We start from the raw sequence: 19043 nt of genomic DNA on the forward strand, positions 1-19043 counted from the left end.
TTTCAGATCCTTGTGTGCTTGAGTTCTGGCTCCATTTCCACTCACTTTTTTTAAGGAGTTGAGAAGTAGTAGTGGTGTTGCCTATAGCGCAGCAAGCTGAGGATGAGGCAGCATGTATCCTATGCACGCAGTAGCCACAAATACTGCTGTTCAGTAAATGCAAACTGAACTTGTGCTGACAGTATATCTGTTAATACCTTTGTGGATCTGTGCAAAGACATTAATTGTAAATAACCTGTTCATGCATACTGCTAGGTATACTGCATTTCTGTTTCGGTTCTGCATTTCTGCTAATGAAAATATTGTGCTGGTAAGGCTTTCTCTCTTGAAACTGTATCTGTGCTGTAACTAAACATTTCATCAGGTGACAGCTGCTGTGAGTGCTGCTGTTTTTTGAACAGCCGGAAGGCAATGGGACCTGGGCTCTGCCAGGTGAGATTGCTTGACTTGTTAGGCTGAAAGCAGTGTAGCCTCTCCAGCCTCCTCTTTCATGAGAATGTAGACCACGAGGTTTTGTGTTATCTAAAATGAAAAGTGAGTGACAGTTTCAGGACCAAGCTGCTGAATAAAAGCTGGAGTTTACTGAAAGAAACTGGCCCAAAGTTGAATTTGAAACCCAGAGTATGAGGAGGCATATGTTTCCCGTAAGAGAAGTAAGCAGGTCATCATAAGTTTATGCACTCTCTTGACACTCATCTTTAATTCAGGGCAGCAGCTTTGTGGATTGAGCAGGGGAAATATTTGCAACTGTGAAGTTCTTTATCACACGTGTGGAAATGCACGTTGTACCCAACAGTGGTAGTAAGTGTGGGAAGAAGGCGGCTTCAGCCTCCTTTGTGTACTGAGTACATCTGTAGCTAATGCAGTGCACGGTGTGTAAGTCTTTCTGGATGTAAGGTAGGTAGTATTCAGCGAGGTCAGTCCTCAGAAAGTGCTTGTAGCTTGAAAGGCAAATGTAAGTTAGGAAGGATAAAAATACTTTTGAGCATTTTTGCAACTTGATCACCTAAAAGCCTATAAGGTTGTTAGGTAGCTCAGACATGCTTAATCTTATAAATATACGACCTCTAGACAGTGTGTGTTCTCTCTTTTGCAGTACTCTCTCCTGAGTTTGTTTTCTGCGGACCGATGGTAGACTTAATCAACAGCTGACATGAAGAGGGCAGAGGGGGAAGCTGTTTTGCAGTAATGTCTTAAAAGCATATGAGAGCCAAAAAAAAGTCTGTTATGTTTATTGCTAATTGAGAACAATTCTTTTACTGCCTTTGTGGAACACTTCCATCTTCTGTGGCCTGTAGGCAGTCATTCTGGATTTAGTTAGTTGCTGTACCGTTGCAAGTGTGCTTGTGTCTGTGTGTTCTGGTGGTTTAGTACCTGTATAATACAGCATTGCTTTCTAGAAAGGTGTGCGTGTTCTCAATTTCAGAAGAAAAAAGTGGGATATAAAGGCCTTCTGCACAGGTTTATGTTAGGCGGCTACTTCTGCTCTATAACAGCATAGGCAAGAGGAAGAAATGAATCTTAAGTGTGAGTCAGAAGGTAGTCATATGTGTGATGGTCCTTACTGTCTTGTGGTATTGGCACACGCTCCTCAGTCGTTGTTTTAGCCTGATCACAGGTAATTCTGTAATGTGGATAAGTGATGCAGTTAATTACAGTCATGATGTGGATGCATGGCTGATTATTTCGGGGATTGTGAGTTTAAGCTGTAAGCTGTTGTGAAGGTATGGGATTGAATCTCCAGCTCTTCTGTTCAGGCGGTTGGGCGGTGAAGGGTGAGCTTCACGTGTTTTATGGTGGTTGCTGTTTGTAAGGAGACGTGCTGCGCTTGTGGGATGCAGAGCGGCTAGGCTAGCCCTTTTCTTCTGTCGTGTAAGTAGGAAAGCCAGTAAATTAGCAAGGGTAGACAGTCTGTTGTGTTTGAAGGGCCTGACTTCTTGTTTTGCTTGCTATCAGGCTCCATTTTTCTGTCTCTGGACCTTTTTTTTTTTTCTTTTTTTTTTTTTCTTTTAAGAGTACTCCTTCCTTCCTGTTCTGTGGTAGGAGCTGAGATGCATGTCTTCCTGTTGTTTAAAGTTTGTTTTTTTTTTTTAAAGTTAATTTTGTCGTTCCCCATCCTCTCTTTCAGCCCAGGGCACAGAGACTCTGACAGCTGTGCACAGAGAGGATGACTCCCATTGGCAGCTGGATTGTTGGGAGCCTGTGGAGGGTTCCTGTGATCCAACGTGTGTAGTAGCTACTGTCACAAAAGCAGACAGGGAATAGTGTTAGCTGGGTAGGTGGTATGAGACGGATGCACTTCCATGGCGTGGGAGGGAGCTGGAGATGAAGGGGAAGTGCTGCACCAGGGGAGAGTAGGTGTTTCGGAGTGCAGGGGTCAATGGAGCATGGTGCTGTACCTCCTTTAAATGCAGTGAGTGAGAAGCTAGCTTTTTCATTGCTGCTTGAACAATTCTAGAGGAGTGCTCTTACCTGCTAAAGCATCAGGTTGGAGAGTGGTTTGTTAAAATTAAATTTCCTTGTTGTATGTGTGGCACAGTAACTAACTAGTGTTTCTGTGCAGGACAGCATTTTAATTTAGTGAAAGCATTTAAAATCTCTATGAAAAATGCAAATTACTCCCCTTTGATCTGCTCACATTCTGGTTTATGTGATTTGCAGCGTGGCCTGCATAACTTGCAGAGAAGAAGCCCTTTTCCAGGTAATTTGAGTAATGAGAAATAGGTCTCCATTAGTTGCATAGCTACTGGTGAAATGCTCAACGTGGTTGTGGGATTAGTCTCAAACGTGGATGAGATGTACTGGGCTGTGCATTTGTGACATGGTGAAGTCATCAAGCACTGGTCTATATGCATTTCTACACTGTGTCATGTGTCGGCTCTTGAAGCATCCCGTGGGACAGCTTCAGTTCTGCCTTTCTGCCAGCAGTGTGCAGTGAGCCGTTTTATGTGAGGTTCGTTTGCAGTTGCTGATCATGGGAGTGTGGGATTGGGGATGTTCCTGCTGCTGAGCAAAACAACGCTTTGGGGGTTTATTTATTCAAAACTGTTGGATACCACCGTGAGCTATTCTTTGGTAAATCATTCATTTGTGATAAACTTTCTTTAAATCCATGCCAGGCTTTACAATTGATAAGCTGTAGTTACATGAAAAATTGAGTTAATGTTCACTTGAGGTAGAAAATGTGTCTGTGAGAACAATATATGCACATATGTGCACACAAAAAAGCTGTTAGAAAAATGACGTGAGCTATGAACATTTGTAACAGTCACCTGAAACCCGTGGATTTAAAGATGACAGAGATTGACATTTTCTTTAGTTTTCATTTTTAATTTTCTGTCACAGTATTCACAAACAAGATTTTGGATCGGTCTCAGCCGAAGTGAGGGGTAGTCGGTTGTGTTGGGAGTAATGAGAGCGGTGGAGGGAAAGAACTTGTCCTTTCTTTGTGTTATAACCGTTTCCTGCACCTGTTTCCCGTCTGTCACTCTGGCCCCCTGCTTAGTCTACTCAGTGGTTTTCCATTGTTCTATACCAATTATCTAATTGACACGAATTATTGCTCCATGTATCACAATCCTTCATCTTCTTTTGAATGTCGTTAATTCGTGGTTTTGCTTCAAATTTGGCCAAGGCCAATTGAATCTTTGTTGGGTTTGGGGTCTGATTATGGACCTTCAGAACCATAAGAGGGACCTTATCTTCTTGAGGACCTTCCACCGGGATTATGGTAAACTGCATTTCCTGGATTATTCTCTGTGTAAGGAGTGTAATACAGGGAATCAAGCACGCGGACTATTAGCAGCCCTAAGAACAACCCTCTGGTTATGACTCCCAGTCTTTTCTACCACTCGCCCCCAAGGGCTGACTGTCATATCTTATCCATATTAAATCCATTGGAAGTCTGTACAGGTACATGTGCAATCTTTTTCATCTCCCTTACCAGCTCATTCACTGCTTTTCCTTCATCATCCTATTTCTAAGCAACGATTAGTAAGGTTAAATTTACCACATACCCCTCCTTGTGCTAATACATAGTCTAATGCTAGATGGTTCTGATATTTTGCAGTTCGCAGGTTTGTATTCTGCTTAGCTAATAAATTTAGAGCATCTCCTGTCTTATTCACTGCTATTTCCACAACCGCTTGCAGCCTAATAATTCTGTTAAGCATATATATAGGGGTATGGTAGCCCCAAGATCCGTACTCAGCCCAGGTGCCTGGGTCATAATATTCTATTATCCTTTCTGGGGGCCATTCATTTTCTTTCCAATTCCCTATTTGTAAACTTTGTCGTGCCCTTCTTAATTCTTCCATTTCTGTATATATAGGTACCCCCAGTCTCTCTCCTCGGGCAGTGGGTAATAGGAAGAAGCCGGGCCTGATTGTCCCTATACACATGATCCTGTCCAATTTTTAGGCAACTCGGCATATGCTAGCTTACCACAGATCCAATAATACCCATCGGGGGCTGGTCACCCATGCGGTATTTGGCTACCATTTGTCCAATTTTTCAGGTTTCCCGGCATTACTTGAGGACTTCCTCAGGAGGTCCAATGTGATACTGTCTCATTCCATTCATATCCTTCTCACGGACTAAATCACCCACCAGTTTTTTCCCATTTTGGTTTTGCCAGCAGGTTCTCCCGATTATGCTTGTTTGTAACACCCATTGTGTCTTTGTTACCCTCTGCTGGCTTCCAAATTTTTGGATTCAAGATGTTTGTTTCCATCGACTCCCAAGGCCGGCGGTCCCCTTGGTTAGTTCCTCCACAAACAAAACAGTTTGTCACATTTAATGCTGTTGCAATGTTTTTCACTAGATTTACAAACAGATTCTTAGCAATGGTTGGAATCTCATACTTAGCTCCTGTTTCCACTTCATGATAAAAAGAGTGGAACAATAAATGTTTTGCGGCAGATTTTCTAGCGTTTTCTATAATCCTTATATCCAGGATTGCCCTGGGATCTGCCCCTGTTCTGTAAATTTTTAGGACCGTGTCTGGTTCGGTTCCTGCTTTTCCAGTCACCTGGGTTGATGATTTTAAGATTCACAGGATTACAGGTTTGGCCATTGCAGCTCGATGGTGCTTCAACCTTACTAAATTTTCCATTTGGGGATGGCCACCCCCAAAATGTGATTCGTATCCCAACAGACACATCCCCACCCTCTTCTTCCACAAAGGTGATTGGATTGGTACCTGGCGGTACTTGATGAAAGCAGATAATCAGGTCTCATCTGACACTGTCCCCACCCAGGGTATATATACTTTATTCTAGTCCTTGTAATATTGTCTCCATTCTAGGTTCCCACGGTTTGCATCAAAATGATCATCAATAGCATTGCAGGCGTCGAATCCACAGATAGTGGTTCACTAAGATTTGTTCTGGTGTGACTCTGTCCAAGTAACCTGCCATGCCCATTATTTGTTCGCACCTCTGTCCACCATTGATGGGGTACTTCTCTGGGATCGTACAGGTTATTCTACCACTTTCATTGCATCTTGCATATTCTGTCTGGTTCACGTAACATGAGCTCAGCTTTTGCCCTTCACAGGCATGGATGGTATGATATACCAGGGTTTGTTCCTGAATTCTCCTTCTCTGGGTGTTAACAGTGCATTTGCTACAGTTCTGAGAATGCCCTTGGACCATCAGGGTCATGCAGGACCCTAAGGGGTTGCAGCCCTTGTTTAAACCTTCTTGAGCTGTGGGACTAGTTCCTTCTCCAGTCTTGCCCTCTCCCTTATGCTTCTTAGAAGATGGTCCCAGGCTCACTAACCTGTGGCCCTTTACATGGGCTTGATTCAGGGCAGATAGCCAATTCTCTGGATATATTTTCCAGTCACCATCTAGATTTAGTTCATGCCCACAAAACAGTACCTTTACTCTTATAGGCTTCTCAGTACCAGGCTTCTTCCACTCCCTTTTCTTCTTTTTCTTTGGATTCTAGAGTATGTCCTTACACTGGGGACAGAAAGTGGAGATTTTGAGACTATAACAGTATCACCATCGACAGCAATAATGGCATCTGCACCGTGTCTAGGCCAAATGGCAACTGGGAGGTTTAGGATGTTTTGGACATAACAGGTACTATCCTATTTCTGCTGGAGGTGGTATGCCTCCTGTGGGTTTGGGGCTCTGAATCCTTCTACTATGGCCTGTATAGTTTCCAACAGCTGCTAATACACCTCGTCAATATGCATTTCAATATATACAGATAATATTCAAAAGATCGTTATGCCCAGATACATTTCAAGTCCTTTTGAGCTTAACCTTAAGGTCTCCAGGAGTGGATTCAACCTTCCATGTCTCTGTTACGGGTCCTTTTACTCGAGATGCATGCATCCACCTCTTTTCTGCCATCCTTGTAGCTGTTTCTGTGGTAAGCAAGACAAGATAAGGACCTTCCCAGTGTGGAGACAACAATTCTTCTTCCAACTTTTTATCAAAACTTTATCTCCGGCTGTATTTTATGAATGGAGAACCCCAAGGGCACGTTTTGAGCGAACATGCCCTTCTCCTGAAGTTCATTTAATTGTTTTCCCAGAGTTATCACATACTTAGGGTCTCATAGTCTTCTATCAAAGAATGATCTAAGGGCATTCCTTGAGAATACAGCATACCGTAAAGCATCTCATAAGGTGATACTCTGGTCTCCCCGTGTGGCATGGTTCTTATGTTTAACAGTGCTAGTGGTAAACATTTTACCCATGATAATTGAGTGTCAATCATCAGTTTGGCCAATTAGTGTTTAATTGTCTGATTCATTCTCTCAACCGCCCAGAACTTTGAGGATGCCATGGCGTATGATATTCCCGTTTAATGCCAGAGCCATAGTTAAAGCCTTCAAAACATTTGAGGTAAAATGTGTCCCTGATTGGAATCAATGTTTCTGATTAAACCAAAGCGAGGAATAACATTCTCCAATAGATTCTTAGCTACCACTACGGTGGTGGCTCACCGCGCTGGGTAAGCCTCTACCCAATGTGTTAATTGATCCACGATTACCAACAGATATTTATGTTGTCCTACTTTTGGTAATTCAGTAAAGTCCACGTGTATTCTCTCAAATGGTCGGTATGCTGTCCTTCTTCCTCCAGCAGGTGCTTGTCTAATCACTTTCATTATTTATCTTTTTGACACCTTAAGCATTCCTGGATGGTTTGTTTGGCTATCTCGTATATTCCTACACACCCATAAAATTTTAGAAATTGATCACTCAGTGCTTTTGTTCCCAATGGGTTTGTAGGTGTAGTTGTAGAAGTACATGCCTAGCTTGTTCCTTTGACAGTATCTCTCTTCCATCAGACAGAACCCATTTTCCTTCTTCAGTCTGCCCCTGTTGTCTTTATAGTTTTTATTTCTGCATCCGTATACTTTTTCTCTTGTGTCCCTTTTTCATTATCCGATTCCTGCAGGGTTAAAACTACATTGTGCTTCCTAAGAGCTGCTCCCCAGCTTCTTTATCTGCTAGGTTATTCTCTCTTATGTGGAAGCCAGTTCCCTTCTGATGTCTGCTGACATGTACTACAGCAATCTCTCTAGGTCCTCTCAATGCCTGCAATTATCTAAAGTTTGGTGAATTAGCCCTTTTCCTTGGGTGCCTGTAAGTCCCCTTTCTTTCCAAGCTTTCCCAAACGTGTGGACTATCCCATAAGCATATCTATAATCAGTATAGATAATTCCACTTTTCCCTTTCAATAGTTCTAGGGCTCGTAATAATGCATAAATTTCACATGCTTGAGTGGACCAAGCAGCACTGAGTGGTCCTGATTCCATCAGGACCGTATCCCTGTTTACAATGGCAATACCCAGATCTTCTCTTTCCACCTGCCACTCTGGACGACCTGTCAACAAATAGGTTTTTCCCCTGTCTCCAATTTTGTCTCCTCGAGATCGGGTCGTATTTTTGCTTGCAATTCAATCACTTCTACACTGTTATGTTGTAGTTCTTTATGGGTTCCCCATATAGAAATGGTGCAGGGTTTTTGTGCAGCAGTTACTTGTAGTTCTAAGTCAGGGGAGTCGAATCAGGATGGCTTCATACTTCAGCATCCTACTGAAGCTATCCTGATCCATCAGTTAACCATTTTTCAGCCTTCTGCTGGAGTAACTCCCCTAACATTATGTGGCATATATAACCTTCAGAGGTGCCCCACAAGTGACTTTTCTAGCTTCCTCAATGAGTAAAGCAGTAGCCATGGGTGCCTGCAAACACGCGGGCCGCCCCCTACTCACAGGGTCTAATAGTTTAGAACAATATCCCAACAGGTTTCTTGATTCCTGCCCATTCTTGAGGTAATACTCCATATGCGGTTCAGTTAGAAACATTTACAAATAGATAAAAGGCTCTTTCTAATCTGGGAGGCTCAACAGTGGAGCCTCTGTTAATGTTGTCTTCTTCCCAACCTTTCTTCATTTTCCTCGTTCCACTTGATTCTCTCCCCAGTCAGTTTTTCATATAAAAATTTTACCTTTTCACTAAACCCTTCAATCCAGGGTCTACAATATCCCGAGAGCCCGAGCAGTTGCCTTGCTTCCTTTTTCATTTTGGGGATGACGATAGGGCTAAAATCCTGATACCCTGTCAGGATCCAGTTTTTTCTTTCCTTGGCTAAGCCAATGTCCTAAGTACCTTACCTCCTCTTCGAATTTTTAATTTAGATTTTGAGACCTTCAACCCTTTTTTCCCTAAGAAGTTAAGTAACTCAGTAGTGGTTCTCCAGGTCTCTCTCTCAGTTTTCCCAGTTATCAGTAAGTCATCCACATATTGAAACAGTTCACTTCCCCCTTTACCTCAAAAAGCTGTGATAATTTTTCTAAGGGTATGGCCAAATAGATTTGGGGATTCAGTAAATCCCTGAGGAAGTACGGTCCATCTGAGCTGTTGTCACCTTCCCTGTCTCAGGGTCTTCCCATTCAAAGGCAAAGTAATCCCGAGACCTTTCACTTAATGGGCTGGCCCAGAAAGCATCCTTCAAGCTATTACACTATACCATATATGCTGAGCTGTTAAATGGTTTAGTATATGGGTTTGTCACTACTGGGGATTTGGTCATGGTTCGTTGATTCACAGCCTTAAAATTCTGAACAACCTATACGATCCATCAGCTCTATCAGCCTTTTTTACCAGCAGAATGGGGGTATTATGTGGGGACATACAGGCTTCCAGCATCCCCTTTTGGAGCAACCTATCTATAACTGGTTTAAGTCCTTTTCTCCCCTCCATGGATAGGATATTGTCTAATCCTTATTGGCTGTTGCAGATTCACTATTTCTACCACCAAGGGTTCCATATCTAATTTTCCTGAATCTCCCTCTTGATACCATACCTGAGGGCCTAGTTCTCCCTCATCTTCTTGGGTTAGGGTATATAGCTGAATTTTTAATTCTCCCTTCTGGCGCTTGATTTCCAACACCAACCTTATTATTAAGGTCTCTTCCTAACAGATTGTGCTCAGCCTCAGGTACCAGAAATAGGTCATTGAGACATAGTTTCTTTTCTGACTCTATTTCCACATCCTCCAATATAGGAACTTTAAAGGGCTCCCCTTTTGCCCCTACTACCGTGATATTCTTCTTCCCCTTCCTAACCCGTTTCGTAATTTTCTAATAGTTGATTTCTCTGCCCCCAGTAATCTACTAAAAAATAAACCTCTTCCCTCTAGGGACCTACTAATAATTTTAGCAAGGAATCATTTGATGTCCGGGTCCCCAAAAGATACAGCCCCTGACACCTCTAGTCTTCCTTATACATTTTTTTCATCCTCTTGCCTTTTTCTACAATTCCTCTGAATATGCCCCTTTTTGATACAATAGTAACAGATAGGGATTCCATCTTGTTTTTCTGTTTGTCCTTCGGTTCCTTTTCACCCTGCCTTTTTCCTGATCCTAGGTAATTCATTTTCAGCTGGTGGTTGTTCTGATTGTTGTGAATAGGGAGGAGGTATATTATCCAGAGGCTCCCACTTTTTCCACTTCTCTATACTTTTCCTTGTTAGTTCTAGTATTTAAAGTGAATATCTGGGTTGTGGGAAAGGGTTTGAGGCTCCTATCCGTAGAGCTGCATTAATCACTCTCTTCTTGGTTAAAAGACTCCTTAGAGTTAACATAGAGGTTCAATGCCTGATATACCCAATCCCCAAAGGATCCAAAAACTGGCCAAAAAACATGTGGCCTTAAGGTTCTTCTGGCCATTTTATCATGTAAATTGAGCCCATTTTTTCTTTATCTTTTCCTTTCCTCGATTCCCAGTCATCCCAGTATTTTAACATATCCCCAATGGCTTTCTGGTGGAATGTCTGGTATTTTACTTCCCTTTCTAGATTGGAGACCCCTCTTTGAGCCTCCTGGGTTCCGAGAGTCTACTTTTCTCCTGACCCATCCTGGAACCCTTAAAGAGGTTCCGAATCCTGACTGTCTAGAGGTGTCTTGTAAAGTGGTTGGCCCCACCGATGAATTCTTAAAGCAGTTGCTTCGGTCCTTCACTGGCTGAGTCCCTCACGGGAGATCAGAAACCGTGGTTAGAAGACCTCCACACTCACTTTGGTACTAAGTTCCTTCTCAGTCACACCCTTATACACAGTCACACAGCCGAATCCCCCCCAGCCGAATGGTATACTCACAGATCCTCTTCATTCGGGTCTTTTCACGCAGAATTATGGGTCACGGAGGGAGAGCTCTTGGTTCTTTACTTGCCTCTTTTGTTCGGACTCTTATTGGACTCTAGCACTGCTATCGGCAAGGGCCGCTAGGGTGGGGCACCTCCCTTAACCGGTCGTAGATCCAAAGTTCCAAGCAGATCACGTCGGGGTCACCAAATTGTTATAAATGAGGATACAACTCAATCAGAATTAGCAGTATTTATTATAAATGATAAAAGGTAAGTAAACAGCGCTGGGTGGGAGGGGAGTCTGCGCTCCACCAGCACACACACCCCTATACAACAACGTGTTCCCTTTTATGCTTGTTGTGCTAATGCATATTCCATTGCTGTACCGGGAAATGGCGTGGCTATCAGATTAGTTCTTGACATAGGCGTTCCTTTCCTTGTGCCTGCATGTTTAATGTTGAGGGTCCCTTGATGGTCATCGGGGACGAAGTTAGACGTCTTCCTCACTTGTCCTCTTTCTCACCCTGAAGAGCTGACTTCTTTCTTCTACCATTTAAGGTGATTTGTCCCAATACAGCAAAGCTCAGCTAAATATTTTCACAATACCATATCCGCATGGCTGCTCCTAATGCAAGCAACCGTTTCCTACACCTGTTTCCGTCTGTCACTCTGCCCCCCTGCTTAGTCTACTTAGTGTTTTTCCATTGTTCTATACCAATTATCTAATTGACGCGAATTATTACTCAGGTATCACATTTGGGTGGTGGAGCATTGAGATGTGAGCATGTGGCCGGTGATCTTGGAGGCACCTGGAAGCTTCCACGTCTTCCACTGCAGTGTCCTTGTAGGGTATGGGTGGTTCTGCTGTGGGAGAAAAGATTTCTTTTTTTTCTCTGCTGATGTGTAAATTGCTTAATGCCTGTCGTTGTTATTTCAGTCAGCATTTGTATTGCTGAAGCTGCCAAATATCTGCTTGGGTTTGTGACTTCTGGTAGAGTTGGTCATAGTAATGTTGAGCCTGTTGTTTTCCCTTTGGTACGCTGCCCAGAGCGGGTGCTTGGGAGGGGAGATTTAGGGTCTGGTTGCTTGGGGTGTTTATAACCATTTCTGGTGAGCCTCGGTTTTCTATGAACCAGATGCCCAATCTGAATTCCTTAGAGGAGATCATTCCCCAGTCTGAAGCCTGTGGGGAAGGACATTTAAGAGGAACTGACCCTTGCAGTCGGGAAGAAAGGTTTGGAGTCGCTTGGCTGCCTGTGACTGTGTGTGAAGATGATCAGCGTGAGAGGCCCGGAGCACAGAATGCACATGAATATAAAAAAATTGGGTGTAGCATTTCTGTGCTTTATTAGCCCTGGCTACGCTGTATGGTTAGGTAACCCAAGGTGTGCATTGCTTTAGTATTGGCATTGCAGCCTCATCCCTCATCGCTTCAACCGAGACTATGTTGAGACTTCATGTGTTAAGGTATCTTTGCAACTCGTACAACCACTGTTTTTTGGAAAGACAACAGCTTGGAAACATTTTTTTTTTTTTTTTTTAATTGTCACTCTTGGGATCGTAATCCCCGGGATTCTTGACTTGGGAGTGCTGTCTCGAGGCAGCCCAGCCCTGCTGCAGGGCCATGCGGGCACTGCTGTTGGCAGGCCGGGCGAGCTGCCGGCCCCGTCGCTGCCTCTTCTTGTGCCCGTAGTGCTGCCCGTAGCCGGGAGAGCTGCACAGGGGCTTGGGTACTCGGGGAGCCGCAGGGGCTGCTGCGGGACGCCGGGCGTGATGCTCTGGTGGCTCCCGGCCACCCTGGAGCTGAGGGCGATCGGAAACTCTCCTGGTGCAGCTTTTTCAGGAGCCGGAAGCCCCTGGGGGGAGACGTTGCTTTCCTCTGGGCTGGGGAGGGGGCAGCATCACCTCTGGTACTCATTGCCCCTTTTCACAAGCGTTTCGGGAGATTAAGGCTAACAGCTTAGGTCGTTGTCTCCATTTACAAAAGGCTAGCACCGCTAAGCACCCATTCATCGTTGGGGCATCGTGCTAACGTGCTCACTTGCTGATTACCTGAGTCGTGCCCAGGGGCTATGGCAGTTTGGCTCCAAACACAAATGAGCTGGGATTTCTGGACGGAAATCGTCTTAAATGTAGTAGATAGTCTTGGAAGGAATGGTTGGATCTGCAGGCAAGGTCAGCATCCCAGGAGGGGTGGCTGCGGGGGGGGGGGGGGGGGGGGAGGGGGGGGGGGCGGGGGGGGGGGGGGGGGGGGGGGGGGGGGGGGAGGGGAGTTCACCCTCTTTTTGTCTCCCTTAAGGCCTAGGGTTTGGTTTCTGCAGGTTTGGGAGATAAAGCCAAGTCCAATTCAGGACTCTTGAGCTTCTGTTTCCTTACCTGTAAAAATGAGCGTTTAAGCTTGGAGCTCAGTATATCCCATGTAACTTATATAGCACTTGTTGATGTGTCTCTGATACTACTTTTTTCTTTTTTGAAATCACTACCTTGGGTAAAGCACTAACTTTCTTCCTTTAACTTAAGAGGTTTATCCTGCTTGAAAATAATGAATTTACTGACCTGTTTGGCTTACTATATGGGTTTTGTTAATGGTACTTTTAGGATAATGCAGATGTGGAAAAACAAGAAGTAGAGAAAAAGATATGAGAGAAAAAAAAGAATGAAACTGTATTCTAGGGAAAAGGGCAGTATGTGTAAGCTGAGCTGGAGGGGGGAAGGAAACATCATCGTATTGCTGGTGAGAAGTGGCTGGATTTTGATAAGAGGAAGCAAGTGAAGACAACCAGGGATCAAAGTGGAAATAAAGTGATCAGAGAGAGAAGAAAGATCGATGCTTTGCTTTGCAGGCTGACAGTAGAGCTCCAGCGTGGTTGGGTTTTTTTTTTTGTGTGTGTGTGTCGTCGAGTGAGTATTGCTTTCAGGTTCCACTAATATATGCTCCTTATACTGGCATGGATTTTGTATTTCCTTGCTAAAATCCTGGATTTAGTAGGAAATGGATTTGTATGGTGTCTCTAACAAGTGTATATGTGAGGCTTTGATTTGATTTTTAGCAGATTTTAAAGAGTCTTTTTTCTTTTTTTGTCAGATTATGTCTACTTCGAAAATTCTTCAAGTAACCCATATTTGATACGAAGAATAGAAGAGCTCAATAAGGTAAACAAAGTTTTCCATCAAGCCCTTTGAAGCTAATTGATTTCACGATCTGTTTGATGTGATTAAAATCAAAACAATTCTTTAGCAGTTCTCTGGTAATTACAAGCTTAAAAGTACTTTTGTTCTGATAACTTTCCGGGAATGTTTTGAGACCTGCTAGATTGTTCTCCTTTGGTATGAGAGGGGCTGAGCGTCAATGGTAGGTCATTTGCAAGGTGATTGTGCCTACTTGTAGGGCAGGAGATCTCTGCAGTTCTTCAGCTCTGTGCCAGCTTCAGGCGATATGGAGATAATACAACAGTTTGCCTAGAGGCTGTGGAGACCTTGTAATTTGATCTTTCTTGGGGAGACCCTTGCTCAGCAGGAGGGTTTGGAGCTGTTATCTGCTTCCTCAGACTTTGTCTTTGCTGGTTGTCCTTTGGGCCACTGTATTATTTCATCTGCCAAATTTCCCTTTCATTGGCTCCAAAAGGAAGCATGATAGCTTCTATGTGGGAAGCCAGCTGAAGGCCTCGCTGCTGAAATTTTACCTAGTTGAGGATGGAAGACTGTTAGGAAGCAGTTAGCTGTGTCCTAATTTGCCACTTTCTCAGGTTTTAATACCAAAGTGTCCATTGCAGCCCGTACAGAAGTAGTGTAACATTGCTGGTTTGGATTTGAATTTGAATTAGTGACTAAAATTAGATCTCCTCTCTTCAGCCACCAGTGATGGAAAAACATGTTTTTTCTAAAAGCAGTTACTTGGAAGAGAAAATTTATTGATACAATGACAAACAAGAGGATCTGAAGGCTTAGACATCCTTGTAACCTCTTCTTTTTAGTAGAGGCCTTTTGTCAGAAATACTTTGTCTCCCATTGATAGAACTCACTCTTGTTTCCAAAATGTTCACAGTGGAATCCATAGACATGAGGTATCAGTAGCAGATTTGTTGATCGCTTTCTAGGAAAGTGTTGCTTCCTCCCCCTCTTCATTCTTCCCCCACTTTTGAAAAAGAACTTTCAGCCTGGATGGCTCATCTTGGTGCAGCTCTTGCTTGAGCTGTAATTTTTCTGATGTACTGTTGAAGATGGGTCTTTCAGGCTGAAATGAATCGTGCCTGAGCAAATAAATTAAATAGATGATTTTACATTGCAGCTGTCTGTGTTTTAACAAAATGGCTCCTGCCTTTGTATTTTAGTTCCTCAAAATTTAGAAGTTCTGAATTATTTAACAGCAAAGCATGGAAATCTTGCAGGCTTTGTACCAAACCTGGTAGGCCGCAAGGGGAAATATTTGTGCATGTGTATATTGTCCGATTACTTTTTTTCCTTTGTGTAGGAAAACTGGTGTTATAAAAAGTGAGAATTTTTCCTCCATTCACATCTGAGCAACAAGCGTGTAAATCGGTTTTTATGTTGCGTCCTTGTGGACAGATTGCTTGTCCACTACCTTTTTTGGAGACTTCCCAGAGTGGAATTTATGTCTTAGTGTTCTGGTTTCTTAGTGTGCCATTGTTATGGTTTTCAAGGACTCTTCAGTAGTAGGATACAACTCTTTGAAGTTACATTTTCATTATTTGTTGGTTTGTTTTTAGAGACAGTAGATTGGTTGGGGCTGTTGCAAACCCAGTGTATTTCCCCTAGAGTTTGTCCAAAGCCAGTTTCACAATTTCACAGGTGCCACCTTACAAGTGATTGATCACCTATCTCATTTTAAGAGTTCTAAGAAAAAAAAATCCCAAACTTTCAAGGATCCAAACTTTTTTGTACGTTGTCACTGATGTAGAGTTTATTGCCTGGTGCAGCTTCCCTTGTTCTCCTTTTGGAATCGTTTTTCTGTGTTGGCCGTTGTTTGGTGCTGTTAGAGAACGAAAACCTTATGTGATTTCTATTGTGAAAGTAATAATGGCTGGGTTCATTTTTGCCTTCCTGCTGTCTTAACAGACTTGGAGAACAGCCTAAGCCTGAATCCTGTTGTTATATTTCAGTTTTATTATTGGGATTTTAAATATGCTTTTGAATTCTACTTAATGTAGGCATTGCCTGAAAAGTGGCAAAGTGGCTTGTTAATGTATTTTAACTGCAGGTAAGTGGTTTTTTTCTCACCCCTCGAAACATCGGTAACTTCTAAAAATGGTGATCCCACAAAAACAATTAGGAGGGAAGGACCAAACACTGTTTCCCTACCTTGAAATGGATCACGCCAGAGTCTGTGTGTTAGATAACCAGTGTGCAGCTGGAGGGTGCCAAAAGGCGATGCTGTGTAGTTCTTGTGCAAAATTCCAAATTATTTATGAAGTTTCTAGTTCGGTGTGTACAGTTCAGTTCTTGATTTGTGCTCAGTGCTTTTTCTTTTTTCCTGTTTCAGACTGCCAATGGAAATGTGGAAGCAAAGGTGGTATGTTTCTACAGGAGAAGAGACATATCAAGTACACTTATTGTATTGGCAGACAAACATGCAAGTAAGCTTGTTTGTGTTCAGATTGCTTCTACAAAAAATTGCCAAAATTGAGTAGAACTTTGATACTGCAGTTACAATTATCAGTATTATTATTAAATGTCCTTTTTCTGTGCTCATCTTCAGCAATTTGCATTACTTGTTTGGCTGACTTTTTCTTTCTCCCCCTGGCGCCTGCCCCCCCCCCCCCCCCCCCCCCCCCCCCTTTGGTGTATGGCTTGAATATGGTGGCAACAGGACTGAAATTTTCAGTTAGGGTTGAATAAAAGACATGTTACTTGCTCCACAGTAGTGAATTTATTAATTTTGGAATGAGAGGTAGTTTTCTCCCTGTCTCATATGTTACTTCTCATGAATTATTTGGAAAAACCCCTCAAACTTACTTTATGAGTAAATCAAATAGACTGAACATAGGAAACAGACTTGAAACTTGGCTAATAGAAACGATCTTTACATTTCGTTATTAATATTTTTTGTATAGCTTTTGTCTGAACATGCTCAGGCAATACACTTTAATAGCACTGAATTGTAGGACATCTGATCGCTATTTTGAATATTTCAAGTTCTTTTGTTAGGAAAAACCAATGCCTGTGCTGAAATGAGACTTAAAAACTGTAACCTTTTTGAGTACTGTAGTTACTCAATCATTAAAAAAAAAAAAAAAAAGGCATGAAACTATGAAACTAAAGTATCAAAAAATTCAGGACGTTGTTCATGACCTTATATCAGTCACCCTTGCATGTATGCCTTGCACAACTAATAAATTTCTTGATTTTTATTATTTCAAAGAATGTTGTGTTAACTTACGTTGGCATTTATTCCCATCCCAGGGAGATCAGAGGCATGTGAGATATCTTGCTGAGTAGAGATGGAAGCTTATTTCTAAACAAATTTAGTGTTATGATTATCTTTCAATTATAGAAACAGTTTTAAAATGCTAAAAAGTGCATACAAAAAATAGTTATATGTCAGTATAGATCAGATATTTGTGTATATAAATCTGTAAGGCAAGATACTGCAAAAAAAATTCAGATGGTTTAAGAAAAAAACAACCTGAAAAACACCAACCCACACAAAATAACTGAGAAGCTGGTGTAGATCTTTGTGTTCTGAACCTGAAAGGTGGTGAGCATGATGCACTACCTGGCTCTCAAGGGGAGTATCAGTCTCCAGGGAAGAAATAATGCAACATATTCCATGACATTGGGCACTTTATCTGGGGTGCTTTCAGCCTGTTTTACCCCATCCCAGTTGCCAGTGAGGATTAGATTTGAGTTCGTTGCACCTTCCTCTGCCAGTTCAGCGTCCCTCTTGTCCTGTCCTTGCAAGGTGATGGACACAGTCCTAACAAAACAGACATTACTGAAACAGATGTGTTGAAAGGGAGAAAAAGGCTAAGCAAGTGGAGTTACTAAATGGTTTTTACTTGTAAACAGTGGAGTACGTGTGATGTAGCTGTTCAGATTGCTTAAAGTCTAGCAAAAAGCATGGACAGCCATATTAATCCTTGTAATTCAAGGCACATACGTAAATGAAAAAGAAGCAATCCTATCTGGGCATGTCAGAATTAGGATTTAGCTGCCAAATATCATTGTCTTTTAATGCGCTGCTTGGTGCGTATATGAATAGACTGCGATGTATACATAATACAGATCTACCTAGTTGTACTGCATGGGGATTGATTTAATCAGAGATTCAGTTTTAATAATGAATATAATGTCTTGCTGTGTTCTGGTGCTTAGTGCCGTTGGGGAAAACGTGCAGCAAAATTAGCCCCTTATTGATAAATTTGAGTATTTTCTATTGTAGATTCAAGTCCAAATAAGTCCCTCCATTGCAGCCATACCTTGACAAAGAGTCACGTGGCCCTGAGATGAGATTTGGCTGTGTTGCAGAATTGTGGTAGCAGGCAAAGCTTTTTTTGATATCTCTTCAGTGCAGCAGTACTCATTTTATCTGAGAATACTGAAGCTTAATAGGAGCTTCACTGTAAACAACGTGACTATTGATTCCTTCATCTGTGTCTCACTTCACTAGATTTAGTAAAGGAAGCAGGTAGGAATGATTCAAAGAAACACGTCTCAGGCTGAAAATGAAAAACCTGCAAAGGTTGGTTTCTTTTTTTGCGATAAGAAATTTAAGTTGTTTTTTTAAAATGCAAACAAATAATTCATTGTTCGTATTCATATGTGTTTGAAAGACAGTAAAATTCTTCTGTAGCACAATCCTATTAATAGAGCCACCAGAGACAAATGAGGCGGTCTCCTAGTGTAAATTTCATTAGTAACTAGCATTTTTTCCAGTATGTTTCTTTCTGGTGCAGAATAAAATTGCTACTAAATGACTTCCATTTATGTAGATAGATGTGCTGTTGTGTGGCTTCCGTTCTTCTAAAGGACGGAGAAGACAGTAAAGCTAAGCTTTTGGACAGCCATTAGTTCTTTAGTCTGGAAAAAAAATACCTATATCCTGCACGATATAATGAAATTAAATTTTGTGGATGTTAAGATTCTAGTGCAGATACTCAACAATGTCACTGACTTTGAGTTCATTTCCATAAAGTCTCCTGTTGCCTCATTTTGATGCATTTGCAGTAGATGTACGTATCTGCATCGCTGATCTTTTAACTGCCTTTGTTCAGCTGATTAATGGAGCTTTCTGACTGCAGACATTTCTGGATTCACAGAGTCTTCTGTTTAAGATGCCCTTATTTTAGACCTACTGTTGAGATCAATGCAGTCAGAGCGCCAAGTAATGGGAAGATAGGCCAGCACACGAATGGAAAAAGTGTATATATAATTCTGAAATATTTTTTCCCCTTCCAATAAAGGAAGGAAAA

At 42.2% G+C, this 19043-nt stretch overlaps 1 protein-coding gene across 5 annotated transcripts in view; it reads left to right on the top strand.

The window, feature by feature from the left end:
- Positions 1-19043, top strand: part of MTA1 (metastasis associated 1) — a 94228-nt gene that overhangs the window by 10609 nt on the left and 64576 nt on the right. For 4 of the 5 annotated variants that reach the window (XM_055815023.1, XM_055815025.1, XM_055815027.1 and 1 more), the window contains exons 2-3: positions 13700-13767; positions 16115-16208. In XM_055815023.1, the coding sequence (XP_055670998.1) occupies positions 13700-13767; positions 16115-16208 (162 nt within the window). Of the gene's footprint in view, positions 1-11445; positions 11464-13699; positions 13768-16114; positions 16209-19043 lie in introns of those variants that run through there. The other variant, XM_055815024.1, reaches the window with a different exon arrangement.

This window comes from Falco peregrinus, chromosome 10 (assembly GCF_023634155.1).
Source record: "Falco peregrinus isolate bFalPer1 chromosome 10, bFalPer1.pri, whole genome shotgun sequence".
Lineage (NCBI taxonomy): Eukaryota > Metazoa > Chordata > Aves > Falconiformes > Falconidae > Falco > Falco peregrinus.